General features: G+C 45.2%; 3 protein-coding genes across 4 annotated transcripts; 1 reads left to right on the top strand and 2 right to left on the bottom strand.

Annotated features, from left to right (window-relative positions):
* Positions 1–782: 782 nt before the first annotated feature.
* Positions 783–16,729, bottom strand: SNAPC4 (small nuclear RNA activating complex polypeptide 4). Of its 2 annotated transcripts, none has more exons than XM_084299164.1 (23): positions 16,550–16,729; positions 15,653–15,690; positions 15,122–15,280; positions 14,459–14,584; positions 13,817–13,895; positions 13,135–13,216; positions 12,183–12,287; positions 11,466–11,538; positions 10,981–11,145; positions 10,717–10,864; positions 10,269–10,375; positions 9,898–9,992; positions 9,310–9,404; positions 9,059–9,144; positions 8,217–8,612; positions 7,070–7,159; positions 6,610–6,847; positions 6,434–6,504; positions 6,024–6,119; positions 5,875–5,902; positions 3,195–5,296; positions 2,251–2,378; positions 783–1,284 (listed from the first exon to the last, which is right to left on the bottom strand). In XM_084299164.1, exons 1-22 carry the CDS (start codon positions 16,692–16,694, stop codon positions 2,262–2,264), a joined length of 4,641 nt encoding a protein of 1,546 aa, XP_084155290.1. In that variant the 5' UTR covers positions 16,695–16,729; the 3' UTR covers positions 783–1,284; positions 2,251–2,261. The 2 variants fall into 2 exon arrangements, with proteins under 2 accessions (XP_084155290.1, XP_084155291.1); XM_084299165.1 differs by lacking the exon at positions 16,550–16,729 and adding an exon at positions 16,043–16,413.
* A 230-nt stretch (positions 16,730–16,959) lies between these two features.
* Positions 16,960–19,926, bottom strand: ENTR1 (endosome associated trafficking regulator 1). The gene is made up of 6 exons (XM_084299166.1): positions 19,652–19,926; positions 19,294–19,367; positions 18,875–18,986; positions 18,204–18,266; positions 17,533–17,672; positions 16,960–17,095 (listed from the first exon to the last, which is right to left on the bottom strand). Exons 1-6 carry the CDS (start codon positions 19,901–19,903, stop codon positions 17,002–17,004), a joined length of 735 nt encoding a protein of 244 aa, XP_084155292.1. The 5' UTR covers positions 19,904–19,926; the 3' UTR covers positions 16,960–17,001.
* A 105-nt stretch (positions 19,927–20,031) lies between these two features.
* On the top strand, positions 20,032–26,847 carry PMPCA (peptidase, mitochondrial processing subunit alpha). The gene is made up of 13 exons (XM_084298970.1): positions 20,032–20,130; positions 20,233–20,423; positions 20,643–20,722; positions 21,039–21,121; positions 21,430–21,524; positions 21,686–21,786; positions 22,164–22,427; positions 22,672–22,764; positions 23,029–23,147; positions 23,625–23,715; positions 23,928–23,990; positions 24,441–24,585; positions 24,926–26,847. The coding sequence occupies exons 1-13, from the start codon at positions 20,078–20,080 to the stop codon at positions 25,093–25,095; spliced, it is 1,548 nt and encodes a 515-aa protein (XP_084155096.1). The 5' UTR covers positions 20,032–20,077; the 3' UTR covers positions 25,096–26,847.
* Positions 26,848–27,247: the final 400 nt, after the last annotated feature.

Below are 27,247 nucleotides of genomic sequence, written 5' to 3'. Positions count from 1 at the left end.
GTTGTTCTGCTAAATTCCAGGAGAGGTTCTGCATGTTTTCCTTCAGAACGGAGCAGAGATGCTCAGATTCTATAACCCTGAGCTTCTTGGTAGACATTAAATTAGCTTTACACTCCAAAAGATGCACTACCTCTATTTAGCAAGGGCACAAATAATAGAAGTAAACAATGCCTGCTGATTGATCAATCTGCCACATAGATTTGTTGGGAAAAATGTTACCTGTATCGGCTTGGGGAAGACAGAGCACACTGCAAGAGGAAAGCTGTTTCAAAATGCTTCCTCCCATTCCGCAGTGTCACGCAATTACAGTGACCTCAGTACCCCCACGGCCTGTCCAGCCCCAGCTCTGCCAAAAGGGCCCTCAAAGGAAAGTTTTAGCTCACAGCACACTGAACTCACCACTAAACTCTTGGGAAATGTTGCCAGGCACAGTGCAAGGAAGCTTTCTGTAGCAGCTTCCCACTAGGTTTCTACCAGCTTTGACTCAGCTAGCCTTAAACCTCTCTATATGAGGGAAATTACTGTTTTATGAATGAGGAAACGAGCTTTTGTTAAGTGATTTGCTGATGGCTGTATGGGGCAGGCTGGTGAAGAATCAGGAAAGAATCCAAGCATAATTCAATCTTGCATTTTTAGCTGCATGCATATTCATTTCCCACATTCTCCTTGGCTTTCATGTGGCTTACAGACTTCATTTTTCTCATTAGCAATCACACTCACACAGACATTATTTGAAGCATTATTTACCATAAAAACAACACAGAAGACATCAATAGTTTAAGTGAGAAAAATAAAACATCTGTATTTCAACAAATACTCAAGGCTCATTTGATACAAAATTAACCTGCTGCTTATTCAGCAGTACTCAGTCAGCTGTCAAACAACACTGTCACAGCACTAAAACAACCATCTAATGGATCACACACTCTGAATACAGATAAACATTCACATAAATAGGGGCTAACACAAAAAGGAAATAAATAACCATCCTTGCTGGCTTCCCCAGGTCTCCAGCAATCCCTCCCCACAGCATTTATGGCAGGTGCTAGTTTGAAAGAGAACAGAATCACTCTGTGCCTCAAAGCCTTCCCTCCAGCAATTTTGCTTCATTATTTGCAACTTGTCCAAACAAGCAGATTTGGTGAGGCGATGAGGAAACCACTCCAACCATTTTCCTCTCTTCCCCAGGTCTGTGTGGTCAGTTTGTTGGAAGCATTAAAAGTGAATAGTGCAAAGAATATCTCCTACTGCCATGGAACAAGGCAGACCCCAGTCAAGTGACTCCTGTAACAGAGCACAAACAACTCCAGTTAGTCACAGGACTTTTTGTTTTAAATAGGGAAGATAAAATTTTGGAGTTTCTGAAACTAGTTCTAAAGGAGAAGGAAAAAGGGAAAAAAAATATATCAATCTCAGCCAACAAGCAAGCAAATCAAACACCGTTCATGCTCATTTGGTCCTCAACACATTAAAACATCACACACTTGTACCCTACAGGAGCTACTCCAGTATACACAGAGAAAATAGAACCGTATGGGAGGAGAAAGTTTTTCAGCTATGAAGCTTCAAAGATGAATAGCAATGATGAATCCACCAGTCTTAAGCCCTGGCTTCCCACCATGTTTTAATCCTGTTCCTCACCTCCTCTTAAATACTCACGAGCCAGGCAACAGAGAGCACCAAACTGTGCAAAAAGCTGAGGCTGCCTGCCCAGGACCTCCAGGACAGCCTCACAACACAGAGCGAGGACGTCCTGCTCCCAGCCTGCTGCAACCCACAGCAAGGATTTACTTTGGCTTCTGCTGCAAGTGTTTAGCGCTCCCACACACAAACCTGTGCCATCAGCAGCAGCTGCCCAGGCTTTCCTGTCCCACAAGCTGTGACCCTTTATTCTTACACTGGCCTCACCTTAGCAGCCAAGTCTGTAGCCTCATCTGTACCTACTCACCAGGTATAATACTAATAGGCAGCAGCAAGGTCTAAAAGGCTGCCAAATGCTTGAACTTTACAGCATTTATATATAGTTTTATCATGCAGACATCACCTTTTCCCCATGAAAGTCACAGAATATGTGTGACTTAATATATGTCTTAATATATGATTGCAGAACTCTGTGTGCTAAGGGAAGGGAAGTCAAACCCATCCTCTCCTAGGGTCATGATTCATTGTCTGAGCTGTGCCACAGATGAAGGTATTTCAGGTTCTCCCTTCGAAGAGAAGAAAGGCAAGATTCACAGAATGATTACTAACCCGTTTCCTTCTCATGTCCTTCTCCTTTTCCTGAGGCGGGAACTCCTCCTGATTTGAGGAGCGTTGGCATCAGTCACATCCGTGTAGGAGCCCGAGACGGATTGTGCAATCTCTTCAGCTCCCATGCCCTGCAAGGTAAGCAGAACAGACTATGTGCACACTAACGCAAGACCCAGCATAATATTCAGCCCCTTCAACCCATCTTTTTATTTTAGGGAGCTCAGCAAGATTTCCAGAATATTCCATTTACATTCAAAATTAAGCATGGAGCACACTGTTAGGTTACCGTGACCACAGGTAGCAGAAAACACCCAAATGCATACATTTTTCAGAAAGATGACTGCTGCTTTTTAGGCACCTTTGTCATCTTTCTGTAGAAACAGCTAGTGACCTTGTTTGTTCATCTTCATTAGCATTTCTTTTGTCTGGTTTGGAGCCACAATTTATTGAAATGCAAGTTTGAACTACACAGCTTCCTGGCACGTTCTGTAAGAAACAGTGTTGGGCAGTAATAGATTTAATTTAAAAATATATATATTAAAAAAAAAAAAAAAGAGTGATTTTTGGTTGGTATCATGGCTGAGATCAATCCATATACTCAAATAATCTTTAGTCACATGAAATAATTTGGGAGGAAAACATTAAACAGCAACAGGAACAAACATGCAAGTTCCCTTATGTTACAGGGGCTTGAAGAATGGAGACAATGAAAATCAAGGGCCTGATTTAAAAAGTACAGGAGCGAGGCCTTTACCTTTGTATAAACCAAAGGCTCACAGCCGAACAAGAGAGCTGCTGTTATCGGGTGCAGAGTTCTGCTTACTTGAAACGACCAAATTTCTGCTACACTTAAGATCAGGGGGAGTTTCAGCCTAGATTCCAGTGGGAGCAATGCTCAGCTGGCGGTAACTTTCCACTTTCGGTACCTGGCACCTCTGCTTTACCTCGTTTGGAAAATCGGCATCATCTCCCGGCTCCTCACCACCTGTCCCATCCGACTGCACGCCTGTTAATTCACTGCCAGAACTCTCTTCCTCTGACACTTCGTTCTCACCCCACCACTCCTCTTCGTCACTCTCATCATCCTGCTTCCTGCTACCTGACAGAGTTGTCGCCACTTTTGGGGGAGACAGAGTGGCGAGCACAGCAGGGAGCGTGAAGGCCGCCAGGAATCTGGCTTTCAGGAGGAGAAAAGCAGGGTCATCGCCCAGTTTCTGATGCACCAGTTCCGTGATGGCACGCAGATCAACCCCAGCGCCCTCATCCCGACTGCCATCAGAAGGCAGAAGACACGCTGCTTGCTTCTCCAGAGCCGCCTTCTGCAGAAGCAGCCTTGAGAGGGTTTTTAAGTTGCACAGGAAAGGTGGGAAATAAGGCAACCTGGTTTGCAGTGGCGGTACCTGGACTCCCTGCTCCCCGCTCAGCCACTCTTTCACCACCTCCTCGTCCTCGAGGGAAATCAGGCTGAAGTCGAGCTGAGTTTTTGCTGCACTAGAAGTGGTTGGCTGGGGCGGACCCCCAGCAGGCTGCGTAGCAGGTGGTTTGGAGGCAATAGGTCTGGGTTTCAACACTCGGGCAGCAAAACCCTCCGAGTTCTTTGGGATGTTGTTAGGAGGAGCTGGGTCTCTCGGCTGGAGCACAGCCCCTTCTGTAACGACAGCTGGGTTGGAAGATGATGCGTTTGGTGTAGAGGAGTCCTGGTTCTTCCCCAAGCTAAGGGGACTTGCTGCACAGTGGGAATCAGACCCTGCAGTACTTGCAGGTAGCTGTGTTTGGGGCAGCAGCGCAGCACGCAGGGCTGGTGCATCAGCTGGAGGAGAATGCTGAGCTGCAGAGCAGTCAGAAGTCCTGGAGGAAGCATCAGCAGAAGAAACATTGGGTGTGCTGCAGGCAGGATTGGCTGAGGTGACAGGTAAGAGACTCGCAGAATGGTTTTCAAGGGTTGTCTTTCCCAGTGGCACCCCTTCAGCTAACTGGGAACTTGGTGCTTTTGCCTCTGCGCTGCTAGGGTGAGGCGTATTTGCTCCCGCTGGTAGAGGAGCCACTCCTAAAGCACTGCCATCAGACGTCACGCTTGCCTGGCTTTGAATTTTCGCAGCAGCAGCAGCTGGCAGTCCTTGGGGAACACCCACAACAGCTTGCACAGAGGTGGGGAGCAAAGCCTGCGGCGTTACAACCCAGGTGAAAGGCAGCACGCTGCTGGGAACCAAACGGGAGCCGGCTTGTGGAGCTACAAGAGCAGGCAAGAAGTTGCCTGGCCTCTGCTGCGGTCCGTTACCGTTCGGGTCACAGGGAAGTGGAGTGGGAAGAGACAGTTTGTTGCTGCCAGACTCCCCGCCAACAGGCACCACTGCAATTTGACGAGGCACAAAAGCTTGATTTTGCAGCACTACTGGAACTGAGCTACCAGCCAGGACCTGACCGTTGCACCCTCCTTGATTTGAGGCCTGCTCTGCTCCAGTTGGATTCAGGCCTGGAAAACCACCTCCTTCAGGGCTACTTTGAGGAGCTTGCTCATTTAGTTCTTTATCGGATTGTACTTTTGGTCCTTCTGAGGAACCAGAGCTCTCCCCGGTTTTGGGTGCTGATGAGGAATGGTTTTCAACCACAGTGGTGGTGGAAGTTGAGCCTGCAACAGAAGTAAAAGCTGGAAGCTGAGCTGGTGCAAACCGGACGTCGCTGTTTGCACAACCAACAGCTCCAGGTGTGCTCCCTGCCTGTGCAGAGGGAACGATTTGCTGTGGTGGCTGCTGGATTATCAAAGGCCCTGGAATCAACATCTGTGGGGCAATAAATACTGTTCTCTGCATAGCTTCCTTGGCCTGGGATTCCCTTAGCCGCTTCTCTTTCAGCAGTTCTGAGACAGTTTTAGGCTTCTGCCTTTGTGCCTGGGCTGGAAGAGCCGCCTGCATGGCAAGAGCAGGAGTGCTGCTCTCAAGGCCAGCAGCAGAAGTCTCCCTTGCTTTTAAGGCAACAGGTTTTCTGACAGCACTCCTTGGGACGCCCCTTTGGGAGTTCCTCTGAGTACACGGTTGTGATGAACTGCCTGTAGAGGAGTAAAGAAAGGGGGGAAAACATTTCAGTGTCTTCAAAAAGGAAAAAGGCTTTAGAAGGCATACCTTAGCTATTAAGCATTACGTACCCAGCACAGGAAGTAGCAAAGTTTCTGCTTGTGAGAGTTCCTCCAACGCTGTAGTATTTATTTAACCAGCAGACGGGTTAGAAATGTACCTTAACACTGCACAGGAGGAACCGTGCTGATCAGTGCAACACAGGCACTGCTCATCAGCCAGGGTGATAACAATAAAACTGGGCTTTTGGTCAGTGCCAGCGTGTTCACTCCAGCCCACAACCAGCACCTTGCTTGAAAAAAGTTTAACAGTGATAATCTACAGACTGTCAGACAGGCACAAAGCCACTGGTCCCCTGGCCCTTCAGTATTTTTGCTGGTCCTTACCAAAAGCAACGCATTTAGCCAATAACCGAAATATCCAAGAGCTACCAAAAATGACAATGTTGTTTTGTTCCAGAAGTTCTCCTTCAGTTAAATTAGTCATTAATACAGCAGCGATGAATTAAGTGAAAGATCTTGCATATCATAAAAATAAACATTCTGGTACATACCTGAAGAAGTCTCCACATTTTGGGAAGCCTGCCAAAAGAAAATATATTAAATTATACTTGAGATAAGTAGCACATACCACAGCCATTGAAAAACATCTACTTTAGTCAAGACTCTGGTAGGAAAAGCTTTGAAATGAGATGCACAATACCTGCTGAGGCCCTGTTGCATTAGCCTTCAGCTCTGACTGCTTTAGTCTTCCCTCCCGAATAACCTTCATGCAACCATTGGTATCAATCTGGAAGAGCTGCAAGATAAGAAATTCAGAAAAGTTTGATTCAGAACAAAAATATTCTGGTAGAGCCAGTGCCAATCTAAGATAGATAGGGGAGGCTTTACGTGAAAGATTCTGGGCACATTTTCACAGTTATAGAAAAAATCCTGACAGTATTAGAATGGATGCAGAATGTAGTACACATCGTATGCAAGCCATGAGAGTAGATTAATCCAATAATTAGATGATTAATTTAAGGAGCAAAGATAAAGCTTTTATTTAGGTATTGAATCAGGAAAAGATCACCACTGTTTAAAAGTAGATGCTATGAAGACAGTAAAACCTACCTGAATAAAAAGCGTGAACAGGGGAGTGCTCGAGAGACTGATTGACTTCATCTTCTCTTGAATAGCATAAGCTAGAAAAAGAGCCCAAGATGAAAGTCAGCTGGGTGCTCACTTAGAAGGTATCAGAAACAAGGTTAGAGAGTAGGAGAGTGCTGTCCCTGATGGGTTACCACTACCTTTTGTCTGATGAAAAGCCATCTTCCCAGTCTGCAAGGTGCAGGGCAGCAGCACGTTGCCCACCCAAGGTGTCACAGCCATCAGAAGCTTTCTGTCAAGGTTTATTCTTTTCAAACGCTCTCTCTTTTGACGATAACTTTTCAACAGCTGCAGCCCCTGAAGCTTCTGATCAGCAGATGTAGCAGCTCCAGACATTTTTGTTAAACCAGTGGAAAAAGGTTTTACCATCTTTGATTGCTGTGCATGAATAAACACAATCACAATCCCAATTTGGTAGGTTCTAGCAAAGTTAGTCCCATAACAAACTATTCACAAGGTAGTTATGAAAAAAGAAGAAACAACCTTTTCCCTCTCGGGACTACAGTGAAATAAGATCTGTGATTCTATGCTTATTTTCCACTGAATACAGCCTGGCAGTGCACACATCACAGGAGCAGACAAGACAGAAGAGGCACTTACAAGTTTCATTTGATAGCACGTGTTATTTCTTAATACTCTTCTCACATCTTCCAGGGCAACCTGTAGCACTTGCTTTCCACATCTGGAAGCCTTTAAAAAAAAAGAGTACAAAAGAAAGGGTGAAATGGAAAGTATCCCACAGAAAATTATTTGTGCTGACATTACACACAAAATGTACAAAAGTTTTCAACTTTTCTGCTACTGAAAATATTGTAGTATATTAGATCAGCTCCAAAGTGCAGATGTTTACCTTATCTTTTCATCCTTGTGTGTTACCACAATACCAAATGCCTATTTTGTTTAAGTCTTAGCATGAAGTATCCACAAAAACCCATCCAAAATCTACTGGATTATTCTCTATTTTTTTTTGGCTTAACAGTACAAGGGAAGAAATAGGGAGAAGTTTGAAAAAAAAGTTAGCAACTCTTCCCTAAATTTCTGGTCAAAAAAATCATGCCTTATCTGCAATCAAAATCAAAAGACTGATTACATCAGACAAGCATTTACAAACCACGCATACCATAACCACTTCTGTAACCAACAAACTTGTCATTGGTGCAATTGTCCCTGCAGCTGAGGGATGCACATGCTATTTAAGTTCACTTAGGCAAAAATATTTTCTCTTGTGCTAAGAATTACAGTTCTGACATTTAGTATTTTACTAAGGAATATTTTTCTGCAAAATCGTGCAAGGAGGGTTTGTACTGTTTCAGTGTCTGATCTGGGATGAAAACTAAACTCAGAATGAGACAGATGCACAGGTAACTGAGTTCTTACAAACTCTAAGTCTATGCACTCTAGTCATTAGGGTACAGAGTAACCACAATTCACCGGCCAATTCTGTTTTATGAAAAATATGAAAAAAGTTTTGTTTCTCTAACACTATGGGTAGGAAAGAGCACAGTTTTCTAGATAATACAGGGCCAGGGGGAGCACTGCTAGAAGTTCGTTTAATCCCACAGCTCAGTTTCCAATAGCACCCCCCAATGGTAAAACAAGAAACCAACTAACAGGAGGTGCAAGAAAGATTTTGTCATCTACTTATCCTTCATCACTTGTTCTCTTTACTGCAGTGAATGTACTTCCTGGCATTTTCTGATCTAAGCTGAAATTCCATCAAAACCAGACTGAGGATCCCAGGATTTACCTTGTTAATTACTTCTACTGGATTCGTCACAGTGATGTCTGTTGAATGTGGGCGTGCAATGCCCCTCAGGATGGTGTTCAGTTCTGCAGATTTATCAGCGACTCCGTCCTTGCCTCCGTCACACAGTGCACGTGGAACTTCACTGTTACTGGTCCTTGCACTAGCACTCATGGAAGAGAAAAGGGATGAAGTTTGGTATCTTCCTTTGTTCGACTCCTGTGTACTTGTCTGTGTTGGAATCCACAAATCGATGCTGGGAAACGCACACTCCTCCTTCTTTGTCATCTCCTCTTCTGAACTGTCTGTTAAGTCCAGTTCTATGTCTTCACTGCTGCTGTCTGAGCAGCTGGTACTCTCTTCTTCTGCATGTCGCCGTTTTGCTGGCCTTGATCTTTTCTTCTCAGTCAAAAAGAGCACAGACAAGTATTAGCCAGTGTTCCTCCCTGACTTGCAAATCTCTCAAATCAGTAAGTTAAGAAGTTTTGTGGGGCAGTATCCTATCAGAAACATATGGCTTCCAAATGGAGTGTGCAGCAGCACCCACTAGTGCTTTGACAATGGAAACATGACAGTGTTTTTAACATGGTCTTAAGCAACCAGAATATTTCTAAGAGTGCTTTGTGCCAAACCTGGCAACTCATGATGTACCTATAAGGAAACATAAGTTTATGCCATCCTTATGGGCATTTCAAGGCAGTAAAATTAATTAATGATTGATAAAATTGATTGCATGAAGTCAAACTCAATTTTGGTATTGATTTCACATACTTTCACTTTTAATTTAGAGACTCTTAATTAAAAAGATAAATGGGACTGTGACATAACAGGATTTTGTACAGTACCTTAGACCCAATCATGAGTTTCCACTTGCTTAGGCACTGGGAGCCAGTCCGGTGAGGCAACTCAGAAGCAATTTTACTCCAGTGACCTAAAAAGGATGAAGAGCAGAGCATATGGAAGCTTGCAATCACCAGGATGAAGCAGAGCCTGCTTCTATCAGCCACTTAAAATAAAAAAATAAATTTAAATGGTAAATTACTAAATAATGCTTGATTCTCTAAGCTTTTGAAGGTTAATGCACAGCAACACTTACCCAGGCCATGCTTTTGCACCAGATCAATTAGTTGTTCCTCTTCCTCTAAACTCCACCTGCCTTTCTTTACATCACAGTGCAATGCTTTTAAGTACCTTCAAAATAAAAACATTAAAGGAACATTCAGCCTTGTTTGTACAGTTCTGATCGTTACTGCATAATCTGAGGCTAAAAAACACAGCATCATTATGAGATTTTCTAAGGGGTCCCATTCCTACTCCCTTCATACAGCATGGCTACGATCTCTTTGTTCTCTAAACATCAAACCACACAATTAAAAATTAAAATGAGCAGGTGTAAAACATCACGGAAATTACGACATGCTGCACTCTAAGCCTCCTGCAGTTGGGTCCAATGCTGAAGATGGCTCAGCACCTCTTGCAATATTGGTGTCAGTTACAGGAAGTGACAGACTAGATAACGTCCACAGCTACACAGACAATACATGAATGATCACCTTTCCTCCCTACATGCACTCTCTCAGGTTTCAGAATAACTTTGGATTGTTTGGGATAAAAACATCCCCAATTTCTGCTTCTCTTTGGATAATAAGCTTGAAAGAACAGTTATCTCCTTTAGTGTACTTACCGATCTCTGCACTGAGCATCGCTCCTGCCTGGTACTTCTGTCCGGATTTTGTACCAGTCACGCTCTCCGTACTTCTTAACTGCAGCCAACAGCATCTGTATTAATCACACAAAGAATGAGTTGAAACTCTCATCAGTAATAGTCTTAGTAGCCTGAGTCAAAATAGCTTTATTTCTTTCCACTGCATTGCAAGTCTCAGAACAAAAGTGTTTGGGAGCTCCTATGCCCTCTGACTTGTAAACTGCCCATCTTAATCCATTTCAAATTCTGTGTGTGCCACTATTAAAGGTCAGGTGTATAAAAATTTCTAACGTTCTAACCATTCCATTTTTGCACCCAGCAATTCTAGGGAATCAGAGAACAGAGCTTACAGCATCTTCCTCTGGTGTCCAGGGTCCTTTTTTCAAACTGGGGTCCACACTCTTGGTCCATCGGTAAATCAGCTGGGCAGAATCTCTTCCTTCCATGTAATAAGCAACTAGAAATGCAAAGAAAAGCTAAGCAACCCCAGCTCTCTTAGCCACTCCTCATAAAATTTGTTCTCTAGACCATCCACCATCTTTGTTGCCCTTCTTTGGGCACTCCGTACCTTATCTAGATTACAGGCTACAAAGGTAGGATAAAAACACAGAACTGTGACTGTTGTGGAAATGTAAGCACTCATAGGAAATAAAACTTTACTAATTCTTCCAATCACAGCAGGCTGGGTGCTCTAGCATGCAGAAGTATTAATACACACAAGCCTGGGAAAACAAAAACAACAAACAACAACTAACCCCCACACATGAACGGAAAACGTTTTATTTGTACATCACTTACTTTTCTTGTATGGGATATGACTTCCTACTCTCATCTCTTGAACAAGCTCTAAAAGCATCAGATCTTCATCTCTGGTCCATTCTTTCCTTTTCAAGTCTTTGTTATAGGCTTGATACTTCTGCAAGCACTGGAAAGCTGTCCTGTTTGTCTTAATGCAATAAAAACAAAAGCTGCTTAGAAAAATGGGTATTTACGAGGACAGAAAGCAACAAGGGGAAAAAAAAAGCAAGATTTTTCACCTCGTTTCCAGCATCAGAGCCTTACCCCCAACTCCTGGGCTATAGTCTGCCAGTCCAAATAACCATGTTCAGCAGCTATCTTCTTCAGCCTCTCTGTTTCCTCCTCTGTCCATTCCTTTTTGTTGATGCTTGGATGCTCGTAGTTTTGCCAAAACTTCCTCAGTTCTTCTGAGCTACGCTGTCCATCAAACTAAGAGAGAAAGCAAAAATCTTTTTTGTTTTGTAGCTGGGACTGAAACAACTGGACAGATGTGAACACTGATACAAGGGATATATTTTGTAATCCGTACATATTTTATTGCTAATTTTTTTCAGAATTAACATATTAAATTTAACCAGTAACAACAAACGTCCAGTGCTTCCATGCTTGCCATGTTGAGAACACACAATAGTTAACTTCTAGCAGTGCATAATGGAAACAGGGTGAAAACTACACCAGTTCAGGTGTAGTTTCTCTCAAGATAAAGGACACATGTCAGAAGTAATAAAACAGCTGATCTCCCAACTTACATGGATGTTTGAAATTTTCTCCCAGTCATGCTCGTCAAATCTGTCTCCTAACAAGTCACTTTCTGGAAGCTGGCTGAAGCAGAAGATACAAAGAGGAAGAAAGAACCCTATTAAAAAACTTAACAGTCAGTTTCTCTGCCTGACCTTGCTTCATCTTATTCCTCTCACCTATTATCAACTTCCACAAAAACTGACTACCTCAAAGCAGCAGGCTCTTTAACATCCATAACTTTTCCCCAAACCAGGTTTCCTTCTTACTGGATTTACTAAAATAATTTTACTTAAGTACAAGGAATGCACTGTTGAAAAACAGCCCCCTACAAGATCATGTTGGTTTAGCACGATAAACAGTTAAATGCAATATCAAAATGAATTCCTCCGGATGCTTTAGAAAGCAAAAGCTCAGAATTATTAGAATTTGCAGAGTTCTGTCTCCTTGTTGCTAAAACAAAAGCTATTTCAAACTGTGCCTCTATACTGGCTATACATTTTACATTTGTAGATCAACACCCAAAACATGATTCTTAGTGAAGAGCTGTAGAGATGAGAGCTCTGCAGAGTTTGAACGGCACTTGATAGTTTTATTTGTGTTGGCTTGTGTGAAGTTTTCTCCAAATGTCATAACCAGAAGTGCTCAAGGAAGGAGGGAACTTTAAGAATTAGCCTCCAAGAACATATTTGCATTTTCACCATGAACATATAAAGGTAACTTCTTACTTAATTGCCTCTATTTCTTGTTCCACTTCTTTGATTTGCTTTTCCAAGATTTGTTTTTCCATTTCAGTCTTGACTTTTTCCAGTTTCTGATTCCAGTAACTCAACCTGTTCAAAGACATTTTCAACATTGAGACTAGATGTGAAGTAGGTCAACGGCATCAGAAGATACATAGCAAAGGTGGTTTCCCCACGAGTATCATTCTTTCCTTCAATTTATTTATGCAGTAAACAAAACTGTTCTTCTAAGTTTTCCCACAGGGCAAACTCATCCTACTTTTACTGCTTCAATGCAAACGGTTGACCCAGAACAGGTCTCAGATTAATCATTTTGGTATTTACACAGAGATAATCAGCGACGGCTGCAACAGCAACAAACAAGACTGCACCAGCTCTAGGCACATAAATCTCTCACTGGACACACTGTTATGGCTCACTTGCAACATATCAAGTTCAGCTTCAAGCCCTGTAGACTATTTTAAGTTATACCACTGTGTCAACAGAAGAAATAGATGGCTATAAAATGCTACAGTATCTTCAGAACAAATCCATTCCACCTGCCAGTTACCTGCAAAACAGCCATCAACTGTTTACAGTCCAAGCTGAATCCTGTAACCTCTTGCTTATGGTCAGAACTTTACAGCCAAGACCCTTCAATACCAGGTAATACACAGATAATATAAATGGCAACAGAGAACGGAGGATGCTGCCATCTACAACAGCATCATACTCTGCACTGATGCCCTCAGGACATGGAGCTTGGGTATCATTACTGCAATTCCCAGGCCCCAAAGTGGTAAAGAATCCCCAAGAATCCCCACTGTGCTTTGTAACCTTACTGAAATTGCAAAGAGTTAACACAGAACTTGCTGAAGGCAGCAGCATGTCCACATATTTTTTCTCCTTATGTCAGATGGTACATTGTCACGGGAAAGGATTTTTGCACAGTACTTACTTCAGTAACTTTGGCTGAAGCAGGCGCTGCAAGCGGTCACTTACGACTGATTTCTGCAATAGTACCTTCTCTCTGCTTTTCCCTTGACAAAATAAAGTAATCAAGCATTCAATGATTAGTACAAAACCACTGCCAAAAAAAAGAGTGACGTGTTGCTTTCAGCATCACTGTTAAAAGTATGACTCAGGTCTTCAGTAAGAGTTCATCCTTCATTTTGTTCAGCAAAGGAACTATCAGAAGCTAGGTAAATTAATCATATTCCCCACATAAACCACTAACGTCAATGTCTAACCTCGGCAAATGGCAGCCTCTTACTCAATTTTACTTCCAAAGAGGCATCAATGAAGATCACCACACAGGTGGATGTAACCACATAGCTTTAAGTGTCTCCTGAACTTCTCTCATCTAAGCACTACCCTTGCATGGTCTCATTTGCTTTTGGAGTGTTCACGGGAGAGATGGAATGACACATCAAAACAAATGCAAGTGAAAGGAACTAAGTCATTAATAATTCAGCAAATCAATTCCTAAAGCATCCCATTTACTTTTAAGTACTCTTTCCGTGAATTCAAGTATGAAATACCCGAAGTGTTGGTGTTTACCTGCAGATGTGGGGGGAGCAAAGATACAAAGATAGACATTTGTGAGAGCAGAATGCTGAGCAGCACGTACGGTTTCTTACATTTTGTTGAAAGCAGTTGTTCAAAGGATTTTATGCCCTGAGCCGCCTTTTCCTTGGCATCTTCATTGGAAGGAGGGCCCTAGTAAACATTAGAAGGGTTAGATATGTTAGGAGAGTCGGATACACAGAAAATTTGCCCATTCTTCTTAGAACTCTAGTATGAGCACCCGCAAAAAAAAGAATGCTAACTCAGACTTGCACAGGCTGCCACATTAGAACTGCTCAGTCACCTTTACTAGTACTGGCTTGCAGATATGTCACAAAACATAAGAACATATAAGCAGACACTTAAGGAAGTTTGCCCACAGTTACACAGCACATTCTCAGCTCAACGCCAGGCCTGCTCACATCAGCTGACCGTTGGTTGAAGAAACATGCTAAATTAGACTTAACACATGTTGGTACATTTGAAAAATACAACGTTCAATTGCCCCATGGCTGGAATGGCACCATTCTGACCTCTCAGGTGGCACAACCAGCTGTGAGTTGGACAAACATTTCCAAAAGACAGTAAGCAACAAGTGAGGGAAAAAGAGATTGCAAAGTCAGAAATGATACTGATAGTTACAGGTTACAATGGAACACTGTTACAACACAGATACAATTTAAATCTATCACTGCAACCTGGTTATATTTACTTACAATTCCTGTTGTTTTATCCTTGAAGTATGGCTTCATAAAATGGCCCAAAAATATATTTGCTGGTAAATTTCTACCATCTGCTGCTTTTGCTGTTTTTGTGCCATCGAGTTCACACATGATTTCTTTCTGCAATAAAAGAATTAAACCATGTCAGTACCTTTAAATTCCCTGATTTCAGAGAGCAGTGGCTGAGCTGTCACAAACATCCCAGGAAGGGTTCAAATAATTTGCAGCACCAGACTACAGATTAGTGTGTGTGTTAACAGTGGGATTTGGAACTTCACAGGTTTGTACAGTACAATGGAGATAAAAAAATAAAAAGAAACATATGTACATTCTGATTTACTAGCTAAAATATTCTCCAGTGGCAGCATTTCTGGCGGTAAGAAAGGATGGGAACTTCAGTAGGATAAGCCACTCCAAAGGTCACCATCGAGGTGACACTGGTTTGAAATGCCATGAAGAAAATGAACCCAAGTCTCCTTGTCCCTGTCCACACAGGCTGGTAACTACACCAGCACATAAACAAGGACTGTGACTGCTAATTTCAGTGGTACCTGCAGTACATTAAGAACATAGTGTATAGTTCTACTGGGAATGAGAGGTAGAGGAAGATGACAGATGGCAACCTAAAAAAAGCACATTTTTCTCCTGTTTGCTCACCTGCTGTTCTTTGTTTTGTGCAATCAGAAGCTCAACTTCCTCAATCTTTTCCTGGATAACTTCCTGGTACACGTGGTTCATCTGCAGACACGTTTCTGGATCTTCTGGCAGGCTGTTTTCAGTATCATCATCACTACTGTCCTCTTCTTTTTCCACTTCCTTGAGGCATTTTAAAGAGTTAAAAGGAAAAAGAGGAAAATGCTTGCTCTGAAGAACAGAAGCAGGTATGCAGCACAATAATTATTTATGTAACTCAATGCTTCTATTGTGTTACAAAACTGATTCTCCAAAGAATTGGAAGCACCTGTCTCTCCCTGATAGCTTGCTTTGAATGCTCCCAGAGTCAGAGTTACCTGCCTAGCCCAGTGCCATTTCTTTCTGTCCATTACTTCATCGTGCTATCTGGTCCAAAGTTTGACTCTGAACCTTGCCAAGAACTGTTCTTTACCCAGAACAGTGCAAAATTTCCCCTTTCTTCCTGTCCCCTTCAGTAGACAGATGGAAAGACATGCTTAAAGAAAAAATGGTTACCATTTCTTCCTGAGAATCTGAGTCATCATCTTCAGTATCTGTCAGACAACAAAAATACAAAAACACCGACTGCAGTGAAAAACACACAGCTTCAAAACCAAAGATTTTTCAATTAAAGCACACAGAATAAGGTACTACATAGTGTCTCATGCATAAGCATTAGGGTTTTCAGGTATTGCCAACATCCTTAAGTGAAAATGTTCAGTTATATGCTGCACATGCACTTTTTTTGTGGTTCTAGAATAGAAAAATTGGCAGCTTCTGCTGACTACAGCAGCAATCAAGCTGCATCTTGGTCCCATGCCTCATGGTAAAATAAAGGCCTCAGGATGTGCAGACAAGTGAATGTTCCAACCCAACAAACCCCATATTCCTTAACCACCTAGCAACCTTTCACCAGCCTTCAGCAGTACTGGTTTTGCCTTCAGTGTGGCTACGGAGTTCTGACATCTTTGGAGGAACATAATCAAAACTGAGGCGCAGGATTCGTGGCAGCCATCAGAGGTACTGACACCAGAGCTTTTAATATGCCCCCTTTATTGCTTTGAAAAAAATGATTTTAGGAAGCACAGCCAGGCTGAGCAGTGGAATGATGCAGTGGGGTTCACGTGGTCCGTTCAGAGAGCGTGGAATCGGCCGGTTTAACCGTGCCAGCGGCTGGTGGGTGGCCGCATTTCACAAGGCAGCTCGTCCCCTGCCTGAGCGCCTCCGGGAGGGGTCGGGGCCGTTCTCCGAGCCTCCCCTCGAGCGTTTGCCGCGGGTTTCGTTACAGAAACGAGCGGAGCGGTGGTGCCAGCGGGCTGCCCTCAGCCGGGACCGCCTGAGGAGCCCGTGCGGGCGGCTCCTCGCACCGACGCCAGCGGGCACGGCGGGCCCGGAGCGCCCGGAGGCCCGTACCGGAGCCAAGGCCGCAGTCCGACACGTCCAGCCCGGTGCCGGCGGGCTGCAGGCTGCGCTCCAGCTCCTCGATCTCCCTGCGGATCTTCTCCCGCTCCGCCTCCAGCTCCATGGTGCCGGGAGGCGGCGCGGGGCGTCCGGACATGGCGGCGTCCGCAGCCCGAATGCCCCGGGACCAGGCCGCGGCCGCTCCGAACCCGCCCCTCTCGCCCGTCAGCCAATCGGAGTCAGCGCCGCGGTCAGCTGAGCCCAGGCACGTGGCAGAGGGCAGCCAATGGGACGCGAGGCGGAGCAGCCCGGAGCAGAGCTGGGTCCTAGCGCCCGCCCGCTGCGGGAGGGGGGTGAGGGCGGGGGGCAGGAGCCGGTCCCGGTTCTGGTCCCGGTCCCGGTCCCGGTCCCGGTGCCGGTGGGGCCGCAGTGCCGCAGCGAGGCCCCGTTCTCCCCCGGCAGTTTCACTGTCCGTCCTCGGGCACTTCGGAGATGCTGTCTATGGACTTGAGGAGATCGGCCACCAGCTGCAGGGACTCCGCTCCCGACACCAGCTGCCTGCAGCGAGAGATGGGAGAGGAGGGTAAAGCACCAGGGCGGGGGTTTCTGATCATTTTGCAGAAAAAAATGAAAAAAACAATCGCAGGTTAGCAAAAAGAACAGGGACTAACTCACTCACCTGACACAATAACATGAGACCCCAAGAAACCAACCTAACCCCCTGCAGCGGGGGAGAACACCGCGTTAAAGGGGAGAGGGTAACGCACCCAGGTGGCGTTTTTTGTCATTTTTCAGAAAAAAAAAAAAATAAAGCACAGGTAACAAAAAGCACAGATAACAAAAACAGGGACTAACCAGCTCACCTGGCACACACAAGACCCCAGGCTTCAATCCTAAAATCCAACCCACCAATAAACCCAACCCTGGGAGGTTTTGCGGTGCTCCTGATGCCAGTTCGGCGGTGGGAGGTGTTAGGGGCCGGTTTTGAGCCTCACCTCACTGCAGACCGTGAGTTCGCAATGACTGTGAGAAGGTTCTGGAAGGCAGCCTCGGCGTTCTGCTTCACCGCAGCCAGGCTTGCCGACTGCCCCAACCTCAAGGCTTCGTTCTCTGCCTTGTAGTTGTTCAGCTGAACCTTGGGAGGGAAAAAATAAAAAATAAAATAAAAAAAAGAAACACTTGATGTGAAAATAACTATAGAACATGGCTGTGAGGAGGGTGAAGCAAGTATTGAGCGGATTTTTAGCCAGACTGCCTAGAGAGAAAGTCCTCCCAGCTCTGAGAGCCCCTACGCAGGGCTGTAACCTCTCTCCAATTTCCCTCCCTTCTTCATAAGACATTTTCCTACAGGTAAGCATCTGTTTGCCTTGTAGCACTCCCGGCCTTCACCCATCCCAAGTACCAAACTGCATTTGAGCATCATGTGAAACTTAAGAAGAACTTTAAGTTCCAAGATAGCACCACAAAACGAGCACCATGTCACAAAAATGACATTAACAGTCAGCACAGAGCTTAAGCATTCTAACCCAGCTCGTTTTCTATAGCATTTGACAGGAAAAATGAGGCGTAGTTAGGAATTTTCAGTATCCCTTTTCTAGCCTCATTGTCAAGATGCTCCCAAGTCCCAATACGCTCAGCATTGCCTTAACGATAAACTGCTTCGTACCTGCAGTAAGGCATTTTCCTGTTTCAGTTTTGCAGCACTGTTTTCTGCTTTAAGAGCCCGTTTCTGGAAGAGAATAAAGATGACTGAGACCACAGCAGGCCTTAGGACACAGCAGGCAGCCTGAGGAACATCAGAATTTACGATTCCAGCACAGAAATTAAAGTAAGGAACTTGTGGTTTGTGCTGCAGCACCTCTTTCTCTAAATGCTTTATGAGGTGGGGACGGTGCACCCGGTCACCTCCCTCCTCTCCACCCCGTTTCTCTCTTCTGATTGTCAAGTGCAGTCTGTTACTTCCAACCATTACTTTTTTTTCCTTGGACTAGAGGAAAATGTACCCAGAATAAGAAGGCAGGAAAAACTGCTCTTAGTTCATAAAGGAGGTGTTTGCAGAACTCAGCAAAAAAGCAGCTGAAGGTGCTTATGAATACGAAAAATGGTATTTCTGCAGAGATCTCCCTTATCCCAGGCAATGAAAGGAGTTCTAGACTGGGACCCAGGCTTGCTATAAGGGAAAAACACAACCCCACGTCAGAGTTGTTTAGTGCTCACATGGGTGAAGCAATCACTTCAGCTTCCCTTGCTCTCCTGGGAGAGGAAGGAACAGAAGTGGAACTGCAAATTTCCAACTGTGAACAAGGTTCTGCTGCTATGGCAGACGCCACCACTTACTGTCATCAGCTGGAGATTTTGTTCCACGTGCTGCACCATTGCTTCTAAGTCCTGCGTTTCTTTCTCCTCTTTAATTTTATTTTCCTCAAGCTTTCTTTCGAGTTTCCTCATCCTTAAAATAAAGGGAACATTCAGTAAGCAGTTGGAACGTCTAATACCCTAGTAAGAAAATCCTCAGGAAGGACCAAGAAACTTAATTCTTCCACGTCATAAGAAAAGTTAAGTCTTCCCACAGGACTACAGCTTCAGGCTGTGGCTCAGGGGATTTCTGCATTCAGCATCCATCAGCAGTAATTTAAACTATCCAGCTAAAGGCACAATGGCCATAAAGTTCATCTGTTCACAGCCGGTCTAGATAATGGTAATTCCCCAACAAATAGCTACCCCACCACCGTGGGATGTAAGTGTGGCTTACGCACTTGTCTGCTTGAGTTTCGGAGAGAATCTGAAGCTTGTTGATCCTGCTTCTCAAACTGGCATTCTCTTCTTTTAGCTAAAAAATAAAAGCTCCTATTAGAAATGAGGGCACTCGTAAATGGGGTTAGTGCACTGCTAACATTCCAAGGCCAGGACCAGACGAAATAATTCAACTTTCTTATCTTTAGTGCTAAAAACGGCATTCGAGGTTACTTTCACACCTAGTTTTTCCCTCTCGATGCCACTTAACTTCGCCTAACCCTGTAGGGCACAGAAAGGAGGCAGCAAACAATCCGTGTAATTAGCCAACCGCTGTTTGTGTGAAATTACGAACTTGTGCAGTGATGAGGCGGCTCTCACCTCCTCATAACCGGGCGGCGGGGGGGGAGCTCCGAGGGGACCCTCACAGAAGGGGCCGGCGGCGAGGTGGGCCCGCTCCACGGCGCAGGGCCGGTAGCTGCCGCCCCACTCCTCTTCCTCGTCCTCCTCCTGCTCCTCTTCGTCGCCGGGGGCCGGGAGCAGCCCCCCCCGGGCACCTCGGGCCTGGCTGCGCACGAACTCGTGAAAGGAGAAGGGGTTGGGGCCGGGCTCGGGGCCGGGCTCCGCCGCCATCGCCTCAGCCCCCCTCAGGCAGCGCCCGCAGAGGGGTGCGGCTTCACCTCAGCGCACGCCCCGCCCACTTCGGCGAGCGAGCCAATCGCCAGCCGCTTTCCGAACCTCTCCACCAATCCCTATCGAGAGGGGCGAGGCGCCGGGCGGAAGGGAAGCGCGGAGGGTGACGGCAAGATGGCGGCCGCCATGGCCTGGCTGAGGCGCGGAGCGTGGGGCCCGGCCCGGCGGTGAGCGCGGGGCTGTGAGGGGAGAGGGAGGAGAAAATGGCGGGGGGGTGGCGCTGAGGGGCCTCGGCCGTCCCCTCACGGCGGCTGCCGCTGTCCCCGCAGGTGCGGCCGGAGCTACAGCGCTGGCGGCGTCTCCCCCGGCGTGCCGCTGAGCTGCCCGCTGCCCGGAGTGCCCAAGGCGGTGTTCGCCGCCGCCGAGGGCCGGGAGCGCTTCGAGACGCGGGTGACGGCGCTGGAGAACGGGCTGAGGGTGGCCTCGCAGAGGAAATTCGGGCAGTTCTGCACCGTGGGGCGTGAGTGGGGGGCGGGGGGGGAGGAGGAGGAGGAGGAGGAGGAGGGGGATGAAGGAGGAGGAGGTGGTGGGGATGAAGGAGGAGGAGGAGGAGGAGGGGAATGAAGGAGGAGGAGGATGCTGTCCTGTTGCACACCGAGCCCCTGTGCTGCCCCTGTGGTGTTCCCGTAGCGGCTGCTGAGGTAAAAGCCCCGCTAACCCCTCACCTTCTCCCCGCCAGTGCTCATCAACTCGGGATCGAGGCACGAGGCCAAGTACCTGAGCGGCATCTCGCACTTCTTGGAGAAGCTGGCCTTCTCGGTGGGTACCGTGCATGGCGTGTGCGGGTCCCCGCGTCCCTGTGTGAAATACCAAAAGCTGCACGGCAGCGTGAATGACACGGCAAGGGGAGAAAGAACAGCTTGTCTTCACCGTGGCAGCATGGGTTTAATTTGTTTAAATGGGTGCTGATGGTACTGAAAGTCTGTCATGCTCTCATCTCTAACGTTAATGACTATTAAGTGACTTAAAGAACGTAGGAGGTATCTGTGATGGAGCAGATGTTTGTTCTGAGCTATACCAGAGGGCTCTTAGTTCTCAGTCTGCTAATCTGTAACACCGGTGTCTTCATTCTTAGTCCACAGCTCAGTTTGGCAGCAAAGATGAAATTCTCCTCACCTTGGAAAAGCATGGGGGCATTTGTGACTGTCAGGCTTCAAGGTATGAGGCTTTTCCTACATCCTCAGTTACCCTAATGGTTGTAACGCGGTGGTTTGGGGTGGCTGAACCCTTGCTTTTTCTGGTGTGTGAGTGTAGAAGTTGCTTTTTGGCTCTCAGCATCAGAAATCTGTTTCTGACAACTGCTAAGAAGTCCCAAAAGTGAACCTGGCAGGGTAACGGAAGTCAGTGCTGTTGCCTTTTCAAAGCACTTGATGCATCGTGGCCTCTTTATCAATGATGTCCTGAATTACGCTTACTGAATGCTCTGGGATGTGACTCCCTGGTGCAGAACCCCTCTTGCCTTGCAGGGACACCATCATGTACGCTGTTTCTGCTGATGCCAAAGGCCTGGACACGGTGGTCAACTTGCTGGCAGACGTGGCGCTGCAGCCCCGGTTATCAGGTCTGAGAACACAACATCTGCCTCAAAACAGGGTCCCAGAGCAAGACTCTGAGCGGGCTTGAGAGTACATTAGCTTGTGCTTGTCAAGAAACTTCAGAGTTCTCCTGTATCCAGTGAGTACTTTGTGTGGTGGTGATCTCTTGATTTCTCTCTTACTACAGATGAAGAAATGGAGATGACTCGGATGGCCATACGGTTTGAGCTGGAAGACTTGAATATGAGACCTGATCCAGAGCCTCTCCTCACAGAAATGATCCACGCGGTAAAACACTGAAAAGTCCATGTTGTTGTGTTTAGTGTCCTCTGTGAGACATGCTGCATACTTTCTCAGCTTTTCCTTAACTGCAGGGTTTATTTCAGACTTTAGAAAACTGATATTCTGTTACTTAGATTTCAGTGAGGCAGAAGTTTTGCTTTCCCTCCACTTTAAAATCACACTTATATATGTAAGATTTTAATGTAAATTAAAGCTAAAAATAGCTTGCCGTTGTTAACATGTTGATTTATGGTGACATTAGTGAAATGATGCTCAGCCCATCCTCTCATATGTCTCAAACAGGCATAATTATAAAACAAAGGGAAGGTTTAGGTTGAGGGGCTGAAGCAATATTTGCTGCTTTAATTTATATTTCCTTTTAGGCAGCTTACAGAGAAAATACAGTTGGGCTGAACAGGTTCTGCCCAGTGGAAAACACTGACAAAATCGACCGGCAAGTGCTGCACTCGTACCTGCGCAACTACTACACACCCGACAGGATGGTGCTGGCCGGGGTGGGAATCGAGCACGAGCAGTTGGTGGAGTGTGCCAAGAAATACCTGCTGGGCGTGGAGCCGGTGTGGGGCAGTGCGCAGGCCAAGGATGTGGACAGATCGGTGGCTCAGTACACGGGAGGCATCGTCAAGGTAACGGAAGGTGGAGGTGGCCTTTTCCTTCCTGTTGGAGGTTCAGATTTGGATTTGAATTGACTTTTTGTAGGATTTGCTTTTTTAAAAGTACGTACTGGTCACGTAGAAGGAGTCTGCGAATATGCAGTCCAAACTGACCATGGTAGCCGTTACCTGGGTGACAGGTTAATTAACATGAATTTATCATGCTGAATAAAACAAACATGAAAATGTCCTAATAATTTGTTTGCTTTTCCCACAGGTTGAAAAAGACATGTCAGATGTGAGTCTCGGCCCTACTCCAATCCCGGAGCTTACCCACATTATGATTGGGTTAGAAAGCTGCTCGTTTTTAGTAAGTACCAGCCTGAAATGCTCTGTTTCGGTTGCTCTACTTGCAGACTCCCAGGCTACGATCTCTCATTACATAAGTGTTGGCACTCTTGCTGCTGCTGGTGCGTGTACAGGCAGCTTTTTCACTGTCAGTTTGATAAAAGCACTGACCTTTACACTCCTGTGCCATGTTTCTTTTGGACTCTTTCTCTCTTTACTCATCCCTCGCCCTTGAGCCCTGCTTGGTCTCTGCTATCGGGTGACTGAATTTCTTGTTGCAATTCAGGAGGAAGACTTCATTCCCTTTGCAGTATTAAATATGATGATGGGAGGCGGTGGCTCCTTTTCAGCTGGTGGGCCTGGCAAAGGCATGTTCACTCGGCTGTACCTCAATGTGCTCAACAGGTTTGTTTGTCTTCTTGATTAATGAATAGCAGAAACTGTCTTCTCTAGCAGATTGACATGGAAGACCTCATCTTGGGAAAGACAGTTTTACATCAGTTTATTCTGCTTGAAACGTGCAGGGCTGATTTTTTTAGAAGGTATTCTGACAAGGTGAAATAAAGGGCAAAAGTGACTAGGAGTCCTATCTTCCTCTGTTAGCCCAACCCATCCTTTCAACCAGGGAATATTAAAAGAACTGGCTCTAGGTACCAGTAATACTGCTGTATCCTTCACTTTTTGGTCTCAAGGATGCTGATGGCAAGAAGGAAGGAGATAGCACACACAGAGAAATTGTCAGAGGCAGGGACTGACTGTTCCTACTAGCACTGCTGAGAATTCTGAAAATGAGCTAGGAGGGGACTCACTGTCCATGTGTGTCTAACTTTGACATTTAAGTTCTGTTTTCTAAACTTTAAAATTTTGTTTGCATACTTCTAGGCACCACTGGATGTATAATGCAACTTCTTACCACCACAGTTACGAGGATACAGGTCTCCTGTGTATACATGCCAGCGCTGATCCAAAACAGGTATTCAAAACCAGGTATCCTTAGAAAGTGATCGCGTCGCTTATTACCAAACAGTGATGTGAGAACTTTTGTACTTAAAGATAAACACTGCAAAACTATTGGAATGTAACATAATATTTTCTTGAAATTGAGCTAGATGTTGAGCATGTTATGCTGTTTTAATAGAGTAATTAATCATTGTTCTAACCTGTTCAAATACCTGTTTTTCCTAGGTTCGAGAGATGGTGGAAATCATCACAAGAGAATTCATCCTGATGGCAGGAGCAGTCGGAGAGGTCAGCAGCCTAACTTACAGACTACATAGGCAGTCTTTGAGCTGAAATAGTGCATTGTGTTGGCTTTGGCTGGGATGATTTTTCTGTAGATCAGCTACTTCATGTATTACTTTAAAAGAACATAGAAAATTTAGCAGAACGTTCACAAAGAATTCTGCAAGCACCTTCCTATTAGGTGCTCTGTAGCTCTTCACAACATTATTTTTTAGGGCAAGGGAAAGGCCTTTTGCTCATTCTTAATGCCAAGAGTCTGCCTGTTAACCAGTCAGCTGCCTTCTGTTTTCCCTTTCCTGAGGCAGTTTTGTCTAAGAAAAAGCCCAGCTCCTTCATGGACCAGAACATGGCACTAATACAGCCATCGCCATGTTTTTCAGAAACTGATGGTAGCTTGTATTAGAGAACAGTGGCCAGTCTTCTTTAAACATGTTTGTATTTTCTGCTCATTCACAGGTTGAACTTGAGCGAGCAAAGACGCAGCTGAAGTCCATGCTCATGATGAACCTTGAGTCGAGGCCTGTTATCTTTGAAGATGTGGGACGCCAAGTGTTGGCCACAAACACAAGGAAACTACCTCACGAGCTCTGTGCCCTGATCAGTGAGTAAACTGTTTTTCCTTGCCTGGATTGGATTGTAGGTACAATCTGGGGGCGGCAACTTAAAATACATTCCTGTAGCAGTGGTGAATCACCTGAGAAAACATGGGGGCGTAAAGACTGGATACATATTTCAAACTGATCTTCTCAATTGCTTGCAAGCAATACCATATATTTATTTTTTTTTTTCAGAAGAAAGGAAAAAGCTAAGTATGGTAGAGAAGGTCCAGAGCTAGTGATTTGGTCTTCTGAGCTAGGGGGCTGACCCAGCACCACAGTAAATCTGCTTCGTGCTATTTAACATGTAGTTGTCACAGCTCTGGCTTTCTTTTTTTTCTGCAGGTCAGGTGAAATCTGCTGACATCAAAAGAGTGGTCACTAAGATGCTTCATAAAAAACCAGCTGTGGCTGCACTGGGTGACTTAACGGATCTGCCCACGTATGAACACATCCAAGCAGCACTTTCCAGTAAGGATGGGCGACTTCCTCGGATGTACCGGCTCTTTCGATAAAGCAGCGCATCCTGCATGTATCTGAGAGACTTGCTTTTTTTTTTTTTTTTTTTAATTTTTTTTGATTTATAATACTGCTGTGACTCCACTCCTTCCCCAGTCTTTCCAGGTATACTGTGCAAACATGGAGCTATGCTACAGCTGAGCAAAGCTGCTTCAGAACACTGGGCTGTGAAGGGCTCGTTACGTTGGGCTTCTCAGCCCAATCCTGGCTTTGGATGAGCCAGAGGAAGACTGCTGTTAAAAGGCTTGGCTCACATACCTGAATTCAGAGACAATTTACAGCTGTTACAGAGGGGAACAAGTATTTGGTCAAAGTGAGTTAGGAAAATTGTTGTTGTTATCCATCTGAAATCAGGCAGCAAGTCTCCTGCAGTCCAGGTTCTGTTACAAGCGTCATGGATCAGTTCTGTGTAATTTACCTTCTGGAATACTCTAAGACATCGTATGTCTGGGAATAACTTAACTTTGCTAGAACTCAGAGGAAAGTAGACCTATAGCATAACTTCCTGGGGAGTCCATAGATGGAGGTACTATACATAATGCTACATGGACACTCACTCTAGCCTGAAAGCAATTTTCTTGTTACTTGAAAGTGAATTATGCAAAAGAGTAGAAGGTTTTTTATGCCTGAATTGTTATTCAAAGGAGTCGCTGCTGCTGCACCTTAAACTTGTACCCTACTTTTCTTCAAATTGTCATATGATTAACTTAAGGTGTTGCAGAAAGACAGATCTTTCAGTTTTAACAGCAGTGATGGCGCTCAGCTAGCTAGCAGTTAAGATCAGCAATGTCGAGGAAGCTTGTGAGACCAAAAGTGACTGCCATGGGACTGCCATCATGTTACATAAAGAGAGGACAAATATTTGCCACTTACTTAATTTCAAACTGAAGTATGGAGACCCAGAAGAGAGAAGATAAAACATTTTGATTTACATAATCCCTTAATACAGGGGCTTAAAAATGTAGGCAGCTGCATTGCAGCATTTCACGGGCTCGGTGTGTCTTGTAAGGAACAATGAAACTGGGAGCAGAACACTATGAGGCAGCTATGGTCTGCTTTGTCACCGTACCTTTATGCAATTCAAAGAAAAGGTGTTGCTTCTTACAGAACCCACAGTATGGAAGTCTCATTCAGTTGTTGTGTATGTTTTTAAAGAAAATAAAGAGCCCTTGAAGTCACTGGAGTAAGTAGCAAGAGGTCTGAAATTCATCAGTAAAGGGTGAGGTTTCTTGAACTGGCAGATAAAATGCCCCCTGTTGGTACTTGGGTTGAGCAAAACCAACCCCTCTTCCAGCCAAAGGAAAATGCCCCAAGGTCCCCCAAAGTGTTAGCATGCATCACAGTCACAATGCCCTGCAATAAGACCTGGCTCTCATTGAAGGTACCATAGTAATTTATTTATATTCCTTTAAAAAAGAAAGGAAATCCAAATCTCTGATGGCTACAGACAAGTCAGTGCCATAAATGTTTGTACCGCAGAACAGAAGCTCTGTCTTGGACAGGTTGCATAGTTAGCAGCACTTCCTCCCAATTGTTTGCATGGTGTTATGTACCGAGGTGATTATGATCCAGCCAATCTGTACCTATAAAGACTTTAAGAATTAGCTGTACTTACGTTTTACCAGTGCCACACTGGTCCATGGGGTATCTTTAGCCTTAAGACAACACTACTTGGAAAAGAGCAAGTTATTCACAGTTCACTGAATGGGGAAAAATAAAGGAAATGTAACTCATCAGAGGTAACAAATTGCACTGATTTCACTTGCTGCAGTTTCTCTGCATCCATCCTTGGTACTCAGTTAACATCTCGAACCATTTTGGTGGAGCATTACGCAGTAGCTGTATTTAAACCCTTGTTTTTACCTCAAGCGTCCTGCTGCTGAAGGCAGGTAGTGTTTTATCACCCCTGCGGAGGGGAAACTATTTAAAGACAGGATTGCCTCAAGCAATCTCAACAGCCAAAGATAGGGTGTAAGAGATTGATATTTACCTTCCCTCCCCAACAGAAGGCCTATGGAATAATTATTAAAAAAGGCAAATGTTTACACACCTTGAACGTACAGTGGTACATTCACACAGATCTTGCTGTAGACGACCAAAAAGCCCTGCACAGGAGCACCATCCTGACACAAACTGCCCAAGTCCCCT

The sequence above is a fragment of the Netta rufina genome (assembly GCF_964035555.1).
Source record: "Netta rufina genome assembly, chromosome: 20".
Classification (NCBI taxonomy): domain Eukaryota; kingdom Metazoa; phylum Chordata; class Aves; order Anseriformes; family Anatidae; genus Netta; species Netta rufina.
This window is presented reverse-complemented; position numbering and strand designations above follow the sequence as displayed.

Excerpts from the sequence above, each read along its gene's own strand:
- SNAPC4 (XM_084299164.1), bottom strand. The coding sequence starts at position 16,694 with ATGTCCGGACGCCCCGCGCCGCCTCCCGGCACCATGGAGCTGGAGGCG. Across the intron at positions 11,146-11,465 it reads AGAAAATTTCAAACATCCAT|TTTGATGGACAGCGTAGCTC; the intron begins GTAAGTTGGGAG and ends TTTCTCTCTTAG. Across the intron at positions 6,848-7,069 it reads CGTGCTATCAAATGAAACTT|CAATCAAAGATGGTAAAACC; the intron begins GTAAGTGCCTCT and ends ATTCATGCACAG.
- PMPCA (XM_084298970.1), top strand. The coding sequence starts at position 20,078 with ATGGCGGCCGCCATGGCCTGGCTGAGGCGCGGAGCGTGGGGCCCGGCC. Across the intron at positions 21,525-21,685 it reads GCTGCAGCCCCGGTTATCAG|ATGAAGAAATGGAGATGACT; the intron begins GTCTGAGAACAC and ends CTCTTACTACAG. Across the intron at positions 23,716-23,927 it reads CCAGCGCTGATCCAAAACAG|GTTCGAGAGATGGTGGAAAT; the intron begins GTATTCAAAACC and ends TGTTTTTCCTAG.
- ENTR1 (XM_084299166.1), bottom strand. The coding sequence starts at position 19,903 with ATGGCGGCGGAGCCCGGCCCCGAGCCCGGCCCCAACCCCTTCTCCTTT. Across the intron at positions 19,368-19,651 it reads CGCCGCCCGGTTATGAGGAG|CTAAAAGAAGAGAATGCCAG; the intron begins GTGAGAGCCGCC and ends TTTATTTTTTAG. Across the intron at positions 17,673-18,203 it reads AGGAAAATGCCTTACTGCAG|GTTCAGCTGAACAACTACAA; the intron begins GTACGAAGCAGT and ends TTCCCTCCCAAG.